The 10,939-nt window shown below is 41.3% G+C and overlaps 1 protein-coding gene across 1 annotated transcript; it reads right to left on the bottom strand.

Moving 5' to 3' along the window:
- Window positions 1–6,815: 6,815 nt before the first annotated feature.
- On the bottom strand, window positions 6,816–7,746 carry LOC119805265 (ferritin heavy chain-like). Its single transcript, XM_038317199.1, has 2 exons — window positions 7,716–7,746; window positions 6,816–7,351 (listed from the first exon to the last, which is right to left on the bottom strand). The coding sequence occupies exons 1-2, from the start codon at window positions 7,744–7,746 to the stop codon at window positions 6,816–6,818; spliced, it is 567 nt and encodes a 188-aa protein (XP_038173127.1).
- Between the last annotated feature and the right edge of the window lie 3,193 nt (window positions 7,747–10,939).

The following is a 10,939-nucleotide window of genomic DNA, read 5'->3' as shown; positions in this document are numbered from 1 at the left end:
CATTTTTAAGTCATTGCAATCTATTCCAACCATTTTTCTTACTGTGGGGCATTTAAACCTTATTAATATGCAAAGAAAGCTACTTCCTTGCATGAGGATAAATAGACTTCTATTTTATCTGCATTTCCACATTTGTGTTTAATAATATATTAATTGTACCATATACACTACGAAACTTTTCCGTTTGATCTTGTGAAGGAGTCATTGGATACACAACAGGCAGAGTTATAGGCAGTTGTGAGTTACCTGCCATGGGTATTAGGAGCCAAACTTTGATTCTCATCAAGAATAGCAAACGCTCTTAACAGCTGAGCCATATCTCCAGCCCATGTGGAATGAATTTTTCATGCATGATTATTTTTCTCCTAAAAGTTTAGCTTTGGTATGATGTTTATTGAGAACAAAAGTCCCAATTTAAAATAAATTTTATAATTTAAATAAATATACCTAAAATGAAAAACAGTCCACGAAAAGCCATCCATTCATGGGTTTTGTTAGTTTGTCTTTTAAGCTAAACTGACATTCCTTTAACAAAACATATTGAGTCTTGTTCTGCCACACCATTTTCCACCTCTGGGATCTTCTTCATCAACACTATCAATCTTCTAACCTTTCCTTCTGCCTCTCTACTGTTTCCTCTGCAACAGAGAGCATACCTGTGCAGGTTTTCCCATCCTCTTCACCTGTGGAACACCATCCACCCTTCAGCTCAATGTCACCTCCACAGTGGATGCTTCTCAACTCCTCTAGGAAGGATTTCTCTTTGTCTCCTTGAATCACACAGCACTTTGTGCTGGCTTCTTTAAACCTCACCATATAGAGTGGTGATAGTCTGAGGGTCGCCAGGGCAGTAAGCTTTTCAAAAGCTCTGCTTTAATGTGCAGAATGGTTTGAGAAGCTCCTGAATCTCATGGAGATTTATGTATTCTAGTTACAGCTTTATCACTAGCCTTGTTGGGCTTCCTTTCGCTCATTCTCTTCCCACCACTGACTACCAACTCCTGTGACTTGCAAGTCCAAACATTTAATGACAATGAGGGTCAGATTCAGCACTTCAACTTTATGTCCTTGTGCATTTTAGAGGTACGAGCAGACTTAGGCTAGAAGCAAGGGAGCCTGAGTTGGAGATTATGTCCAAAGAGCTCCAGGGTGAGGAATAGAAACCGAATAGGAGGAGATAACTGTGGAAAACTGCCACAGCAAGATTAGCCCACACTCTCCAGTTTGGGACAGTGAAAGCAATAATATACCTTTCCCAAGCCTGGCAGCTGACAGGCCACCAGCATTGAGGTTTTCCTTTGGAAGTATACAAGGCAGCACATTGTTCTAAATGCAAGACAGACCCCCAGTGGCCAACTGTGGAGGGAAATTCTAGTTCTCAAAGTCTAAGGGCTACAGAATTTACAATTAGTAATAGTGAGGACAATAAAGGAAGCAAGGATACCAAAAAAGAACTTAGCTGCTGTGAGCAAGGCATTCTTATAAATTATTTACATACACCATCAGCTAGGCTTTTGTGTCATTGAGGCTAAATATCTGCAAAATGAAAATTTAAGAACAGAGTCATTCTGCCTCAAAATTCCAGAGGGTTCTGTCCAGCTTGGTATGGCATATGTGGTGGCATATGTGTGTATGGCATATGTGGTGGTGTAGAGCAGTTCACATCATGAAAGTCAGAAGGCAATACGAAGCAGATGACTTTCTGCTTTTTCTCCTTTTATTCTTTCTAGGCCATCATCCTGTGGGACAGTGCCTTCTGTGTCCAAGCTGCTTTCACCCACCTTTCATGACCGTTCTTGCAATTCTCTGATAGAAGCATTTCGAAGCATTAGTGCACTTTCCTTGTTTCCTAAGTAGTTCCAAATCTAATAAAACTGACAATTAAAATTAACTATCAAACAAACCTTAACTCAATTAGTCTCAACAGCTCAACAGGACTTACGTATTAGCCATACATTTCATATGAAGAAACAGAAGGGAGAAGCTAAAGACTGACCTCAGATCACTCAAGTAAGCAGCTAAACAGATTTAAACCCAAGGGATCTGGGGTGAGAAGTCACAGCACCGAACTTTATCACAGAAAGAGAAAAGGACAAGATTCTTCAGGAAAGTTAAAATCTGAAACACTAAGAAACTGGAAGCTCAGTATATGCTTTCTTTTCCTTTTTGTTTATTAAACTTATGTTTTAAACTTCAGATGTGCATTCTGTATTTACAACATCTCCCCCACTCCTCACACTACATCCACCCCCTCTCAAAATACATAGCTTCTTTTTCTTTGACTATCATTGTTTCACACACACACACACACACACACACACACACACACACACACACTCAACCTGCTGAGTCAGTTTATTGTTTGCTTGTATGTACTTTGGCGAGGACTGACCTCCTAGTATTGAATAATTGAATAATTACTTAGGGGGTTTATGCTGAGGAAGGCTGATTCTCCCTCTCTCTGCAGCTGTCAGTTGCCTATCACAAGGAAATTCACCCTCCCCCCGAGAGTCCCCCATCCGCATTGACACATCAGCTGGTCACGGTGTCATGCATGATTCCTTAAATGAGGCAATGATCAGTGAATGGACAAGTGTTTCAACAGAGAATACTGGAGACAAACCCAGAGGTCCACAACAAAGAAGCACAGTAAGAAAACTAATAAGACTAAAGCGCTTTCATTTCCGTGGCACTGAAAAATAGTGCTATAATCTTAACTTTTAATAAAATGTTGAAGAGTTGTGGAGAAAAGAGAAGGATAATTATTGCAAAGCTAAATGTGTTGGATTCAAGAGAAGTTCAAAGTAATCGTCCACATTTACGAAGATGGAAGTAATGCATGGGTCTTCGAGATTTGATTTTCACTTCTGTAACCTACTGTGGCACTGAAGAAAAGAAGGGGTTCAGAGAATTTATTCACAGCCACAACTAACCTTAGGGTTTACATGAGAGGAATTTCATGCAGTCAAGTAAGGAATGGAAGGAGAGGGTGTTAACTCTTTTACGGGAAACAGAAAAAAAGGTAGAGTTAATGTTCTATAATTTCTTTGTGGTCACTGGGGAGAAATTCCTTACACCTACTAGCATTAAGACAAAGTCACTGAAAAAGCGCATCCCTCATTTTAAAAGGAGAAGCCAAATGTCATCCTGAGCCTGGCAGCAACAGAGTAGTCTTGGTATAACCTTATAGCAGACAAAGGCATAAGTCAAAAAGGTAATAATCAAAGTGGGAACAGCAGCCCTCTGAGTCAGCTGCCCCAGATCTACAACTGGGATTTCCATAGCCTCTCTCTATCTGTGCCAGTGGCTCTCAACCTTCCTAATGCTGTGGCCCTTTAATACAGTTCTTCCTGTTGTGGGGACCCTCAACCATAAAATTACTTTTGTTGCTACTTCCTAACTTTCATTTTGCTACTATTATGAGTGGTAATGTAAATATCTGTGTTTTCCGATGGTCTTAGGTGACCCTGTGAGAGGGTCATTTGACCACAAAGGGGTCATGACCGACTGGTTGAGAACCACTGATCTATGTATGCCCTTTTTTTTTTTCTGGTGAGTCTGTCCAGATAGCCTCAGCATGCCATATGCTTATTTGAAAATCAGACTTGACTCCTAGTAGAGAGGAAGTCTTGTTGATATTTCCAGCCTTCTATGATACATTTTTAATATATATATATATATATATATATATATATATATATATATATATAATAAAAAGATCAGCGTTTACTCAATCCTACATCCAGGTGTTCCTATCCCAATTATCCCCAAGTTGATAGCCATTGAATCAGAGACTCAAAGCCAAACCTCGGAACCAAGATTATTTTTCGTCTTTATTTCATTACTACCTGTTCATGAACAAATATTACTGATGTGTTCAAACCCACCTGGAACATGCATGATGTCCTTTCTTCAGCTACACTGCAATTCAAACAAAACTACTCTCTCACCTGGTCTGGACACAATGTCTATCATTAATCTTGATTGTCAACTTGAATGTGTGGAGAGACATCTACAAAGTGGATGAAGCACACTTCTGAGTGTGTAGTTGTTTCTAAAAAGGGGATGGGACGAGGGCCAGCCATCTGGGTGGGAAAGCTCTGCCAGGAATTACAGGCAACACTACCAAGTAGACTGGAACTCTATGTGATACAAAAAAAGCAAAAGAAATAGGGAAAACCACCTGGGTGTACAGACTCCACTCTTTTTGAGAGGGCGTTGTTTGCTTTCTAATGCCACAACCAAAAGTAAGTTGGAGGAGGAAAGGGTTTATTTCTTCTTACAACTTCCAGGTCCTAGTCTGTCACTAAGGGAAGTTGGGGCAGGAACTGGAGCAGAGACTAAGAAGGAAGACTGCTTATGTTCCCCATGGCTTCTTTTCTTCATCCCCAATGCAGTTTCCCTCCCACTCTCTTCCAAGTTCCTACCCCCACCTCTCCTCTAACCCCCCATCCACTCCTTCTCTGTTTCTGTTCAGAAAGGGGTAGGCATTCATTCCATCAACAAAGTGTGGCATATCAAGTTGTGATAAGAGTATTAATCTTCCCTTGTGTTAAGGTTGGGCAAGGTGACCCAGCATGAAGAAAAGGGTCCAAAAGTCAGCAAAAGAGTTAGAGACAGCCCCTGCTCCCACTGCGAGGAGTCCCACAAGAAGGCCAAGCTACACAACTCACATATATGTAAAAGGTCTAGGTCAGTCACATGCAGGCTTCCTGGTTGTCAATTCACTCTCTGTGAGCTCCGATGAGCCAAGGTTAGTTGATTCTGTGGGTTTTCTTCTGATATGCTTGGCCCAACTGGTTCCTCTGATCCTTCCTCCCTCTCTTCCTTAGGATTCTCTGAGTTCAGCCTAATGTGTGACTATGGGTCTGTGCAGCTGTCTTCATCAGTTGCTAAATGAAGCCTCTCTGATGATTATTGGACTTGGCACCAATCTACGAGTATAGCAGAATATAGTTAAGCATCATTACATTGACTTTTTTTCTCCAGTCATGTTTGGTTCTATCCTAGGTCTCTGGGGCATCCAACCTCTGGTTTCTGGCACTCCAGACAGTGTCAAGGGTAGGCTCACTCCTGTGGCATGGGTCTCATACTGTACAAGCCCAGCCACATAACCTTCGACCTACAGTCTGTCCAGCCTATGTGATGTGCTGGATTAAGGGCGACACAGAGACTGTGGAAGTGGTCAGGCTGCTTTGTTATACAAGCCTCTCCGTCTGCCCATGAGTGGTACTGACCACAGTTGGCTGGATCTTACCACATCTAACATTCAACAAGAAAGTGTTCCCACATACTTGCCCAGAGGCCCATCTGATGAAGGCATTTTATCAATTGGAGTGGTTCTGTGTTCCCAAGGGAACCTAGCTTCTGTCAGGTTCACAGAAAATTACCCAGCACAGAGATATCTATCTATTACTTTTTATTTATTTTATTGCTGCCGCTGCTGCTTTCATAACCTGTGGGCATTTACCTCCAGGTTTTTCAGTCTTTTACTTCCAATTTATACCTGGGGAACTTTCAATTCTTTAGCATTAGATCAAAGTTGCTTCATTAGTTTCTCTAGACCTTAGACTCCCAGATCTTTGGGCTGAGCTGCTATTGCTCTCCTTAGATCTCTAGCCTGAAGATGGCCATTGCAGTAATACCTAGCCTCTAACTATATAAGCAAAGCTAACAAATCCACTATTATAAATACATGTTCTATCAATTCTGCCTGATTTCTAACTGGTTACCAACAATTCAATACTCCCCCATGTTCTATATTACTGTATTATTCAAAGCAGCCTTAGTCACACAGGGCTTATTTTTTCTTTTCAAAACCACATATATGGGTACCTCTGGAGATCCTCAGGTATTTTAGCCCTTCCATGAAGGTCATAGAGGTTTTGTGGTATCAGGTCACTTCAAGGGAAGAGCTGTGTCATTTGGAAAATGACAGAAATAGAAGTATTATGAAGGAATTGTGTGTGCACCCACTGGGGACATTGCAGTTATGAGGAAGCCAGGTTAAGATTCACTCAATTCCAGTAACTCTGCAGTCCGGGGTATTCTGATCAGAAGTTCTTAGACTCTCTCTCTCTCTCTTTCTCTCTCTCTCTCTCTCTCTCTCTCTCTCTCTCTCTCTCTCATCAAGAAACTTAACATTTGTAATATGTAATATGTTACTGTATTAAAAGTCTTCAGATGAAGTTGAAAATCCCCATTTTTAGTTTCAGGTAGTGATAGAGATAAAAACTGAGGGACTCATAGGGCAATAAACAATCTATCACTGAATAATGATACCTAACATAATACTCTAAGATCCTGATTTTCCTTTTTATTCATTCTTCCTTCATATATCCCAACCACAGCCCCTCTCCACTTCTCCCAGTTTCCCCCACCTCCCCTTTCCCCAAGATCCCTTGCTTATTTTAATCCCTGCCCCATCTCAGTTCCACTGTGAGCTCAGATGCAGCGTGTACTTACACTATTAAGCCCAGATACCAGGGTTTCAGGCCACACACCCTGTCACACCCCAACATACCTTATCACCTATGCCCTTGGATCATCTTTCCCCTCCACCCTTTGGCCAGGGGAATATGAAGAGAATTCTAGAAAGACATTTGAGGCCTCAAAGGGATATGCCCCTATTCTTTTAAAGTAATGGTAAGTAAACATAAATAAACTGAACACTTTAATTTGACTGAGATAAAATAACTTTATTGAAAACAACGGTAATAGGGAAAGGGAAAACGAGTGAACTTGCTGGAAGGGCAATATGGATGTTTAGTCTAGTAACCTGGAGAAGAATTCAGGGTTATGAAGAAAGTTCCAGCTCAGTTCTCTTTGTTGATGTCAGTCAGGGTAAGTTTCCCAAATAGGTACTCAGCGATGCCATCTTCTGGAGACTCTTTCTGGCGCAGGTTGGTCACATAGCTGCTCATCTCCTTGAGGACTTCAACTTGCTTGCTCAGAAAATGGTTCTGCAGGAAGTCACAAAGATGGGCATCACTTTTGTTTGTGGCTAGCCGGTGCAGGGCCACAAGGCTTTGGTTGAGGGTCAGCTCCAGCTGAAAAGCATTCTCCATGGCTGGAAGGCCTCCAAGCCAATCATCACGCTCTGGCTTGCTGATAGTGCTGAAAGAGATGCGACCACCACGCTGGTTTTGTACTGCCAGGAACATCTCGGCATGCGCAGCACACTCATGTGACTTGTTCAGAAAGAAGCTCGAGAAGTTCTCCAGAGCCACATCTTTACGGTCAAAGAAGAAGCCCATGGACAGATAGACGTAGGAGGCATAAAGCTGCAGCTGGACATGGCTGTTGATAGCGGCCTCGCAGTCGCGGTGGTAGTTCTGTCTCACGTTAGATGGTGGAGAGACCTTTGGTGGTATCACGAACACCGATGGATAGGCAGCCCTGACTCCTGAGAAGCGGAGTGGGCAGCGACGGCGTTGACGGCAACGAGAGCCTCGCAGAAAACCCATGGTGGCAATAGATAACCCACCACCTTGGTATCCTGGCTGAACTAGTAGTAGTGCAGGCACATAATGTGTTTAACGGAGGCTCAGATCCGTTAAAAGGCATTAGAACATGCGTTCTAAGTTCTCTAGAGACCCATGTGACTTCACTGATTATCTAACTTATACAGTATTTTGAAAAGTTATTAATAAAGGACAAATATTTTAATACATCACCCAATTTCTTTAAGCAAGCTGTGTGACTATTGTTTAAATGTGATTGTTTCGTTAATGCAGTGCTTTTCATGATTTCAGAAGTTATGTTTAATATTATAAGATTTTATTTCAGTGACAGCTCTCCTCAGTGGCTTCAATGTGCATGCAAATGACATCCTTCAGTGAGGAGTCACAAGTTGAGTCCAGGGGTACACAATCATCACTGAATTCAGGGGTTATAACCTGGTATATAATCACTGAATTCCATCAACTATGTGGGTGACGTTTCTATCTAGCCTCTCTGGGCATTTTAGTTGTGTTGGCGGCATCCAGGGACCATCTCTGTTTATTCCATTACATGTTTGTTCCCCCAGAATTAGCTACATTCGTATATCAGGATTTCCCCTTTCTAATTTGTTAATGCAGTTTTTTTTTTCTGTGTGCTGCAGTGTCAGAGCGTTCTCTGGGAATATACAGTATGAAGCTCTCAGGTGGAATGAGGACTACTCCACTTGCCAAATTTGGAACCTATCTAACATTTTGCTTAAATGTTAAGAATGTACTACAGTTTGGCTTTTATTTGATCACAGCCATTGTACTGTAGTTTCAGAAAGTGAAAATGGTACATACTAGTGCAATTTATTGCCCTCATTACATAGGAATGGGAAACTACACAGGGATGGAAAGATACACAGGTAGAGAAACTACACTGGCATGGGAAACTACACAGGATTGTATGGGAAAAACACAGGGTTGCCTGGGAAAAGGTCAATATAAAGATGAGGAAGACAGAGTCTTGTGTTAGAGAACAAGAGGCACTTATTAATCTCATAGTCATTCCAGAAATCTTGGTTATTGTTTGATTTCATTAACTTAGCTTCATCACTTAGCTTCATCACTTAGCTTTCTACTGAGGCATTTTTCACTCTCTAAATTAATCAGTCTAAAACATACTTTGTTTCTGTCCTTTAAAGATTCCCAGCATTTTCTGCTTTGCTACCTGTACCTTCTCATGTTTGTATTGTAGTAGGTATGTCTTATGTGACTAGTCTACTGCCATGTCTCATGTGTCCTTTAAAAATTCTCTTGTAAACTCGACAGTGGTGGCATACACCTTTAATCCCAGCACTCAGGAGGCAGAGGCAGGCAGATCTCTGTGAGTTCAAGACCAGCCTGGTCTATAAGAGCTAGTACCAGGACAGCCAGAGATACAGAGAAACCTTGTCTCAAAAACACCAAAAAAACTCTCATAAATACAGATAATTATTTCTTTCCTAGTTTTCATATGCTTCAAATGTCAGCATGACTCCTTTATTCAAGCAACCATTAGACTACTATATGTTATAATCAGGAAGAAAAGAATATAAAAAGAAAAATAATAGTAATAATAGTAGTGATAAGCATAATCAGTGATCTAAGTGGGGAATATTTAGAAACATATTTTAGTTGTGAGAATTTCATGTGTAAGTACTTATTTACATCCTATCTCCCATTCATCTCTTACTTTGGACTCTTCCCATGACCCCCTAAGAGTCATAACATGTTGTTCTTCAATTATTAATGTTACACACACACACACTCATAAATACAACCTGCAAAGTCCATTTAATTCTGCTCATATGTGTATGTGTTTAGGGCTGACTGTTTGGAATTGAATAACCAATTGGGGTTCATACCTGAGAAAAACTGATATGATATATTCTCTCTCTCTCTCTCTCTCTCTCTCTCTCTCTCTCTCTCTCTCTCTCTCTCTCTCTCCAGTCATTAATTGTCTGATTGTCTATAGCTCTTCATATAGGTGTGAGAAGTTGTGGAACTTCCCCTTACCCCTTCCACATTGGCACGTCAACTGGTGTTGCCATAGTTAGGTCTTATTTAGGCAACCATATTGTTGAACTTTCAGGGATGCAGTTTTCCTGTCACGTACAAAAGACACTACATTATAGCAGACATTCTGATTTAACACATGTTTACAGAATCACATTTTTTCAAATGCACTTGGATTCAAAGATGAACCTTATTTGAGTTATACACAAACATAAGTTTAATTTTGTAACATATGTCCTCTAGCCTCAATGGAATTAAGTCAGAAATCATGAAAAACTGTCTGACCTGGGCCTGGAGTCTCACAACGGCATTCCTAGCACTCAGAATGTTAAGAGACTTCCATTAGTGTAAGTTTAAAGGCAGTCTTGACTCCTTAGTAAGTTCAGTCCAACAGACACTATAGTGTGAAACCCTGTCTCAAAACAAAAACAAACCACCAAAAAGATATCTGAAAACCTAGAAGTGTTTGATGACCAATAATAAATATTTCAACAATTCTCGTGTCATTAAGATCTCAGTCCCAACTCCTGTCACTTCTCTGGTCCTTGAGATCGCCAGTGGCAGTATTGAGGTGAGATCCACAGAGTGTGGTTAGTGTAGAAGACAGGTCATACTGATTTCACAGAGTGGTGCATGCTCAAATATAAGAGTGGGCAATTATCAAAGAGATCACTGCGATGATCTAATTTTTAGGCAGTCATTACAGTATTTTCTTTTTTTTAAATTAATGTTTAGAATAAAATGCACTACTATGGTTTTCATTTTGCCATTTTTATTTTATTTTATTTTTTATTAAATTATATAAATTTACAAAATTTTACCTCCTCCCCTCCTCCCATTTCCCTTTCCCTCCCGCCATTTCCCCTCCCCCTCCTTCTGTAGTCCAAGGAGGAATCAGGGTTCCATGCCCTTTGGGAATTCCAAGGTCCTCCGCCCTCCATCCATGTCTAGGATGTGAGGATCCAAACAGACTAGGTTCCCACAAAGCCAGTACATGCAGTAGAATCAAAACCCAGTGCCACTGTCCTTGGCTTCTCAGTCAGCCCTCCTTGTCAGCCACGTTCAGAGAGACCCATTTGATCACATGCTCCATCAGTCCCAGTCCAGTTGGCCTTGGTGAGCTCCCATTAGATCAGTCCCATTGTATCAGTGAAAGGACACACCCCTCATGGTCCTGACTTCCTTGGCCATGTTCTCTCTCCTTCTGCTCCTCATCAGGACCTTGGGACCTCAGTCCGGTGCTCCAATGTGGGGCTCTGTATCTCCATCCATCGCAAGATGAAGGTTCTATGGTGATATGCAAGATATTCATCAGTGTGGCTATAGTATAGGGCCGGTTCAGGTGCCCTCTTCTCAGCTGGTCAACGAGCAAGCTGGGAACATTTCTTTGGACACCTGGGAACCCCTCTAGAGTCCAGTCTCTTGCCAACCCTCAAATGGCTCCCTTAATTAAAATG

The sequence above is a fragment of the Arvicola amphibius genome, chromosome X, assembly GCF_903992535.2.
Source record: "Arvicola amphibius chromosome X, mArvAmp1.2, whole genome shotgun sequence".
NCBI lineage: Eukaryota > Metazoa > Chordata > Mammalia > Rodentia > Cricetidae > Arvicola > Arvicola amphibius.
This window is presented reverse-complemented; position numbering and strand designations above follow the sequence as displayed.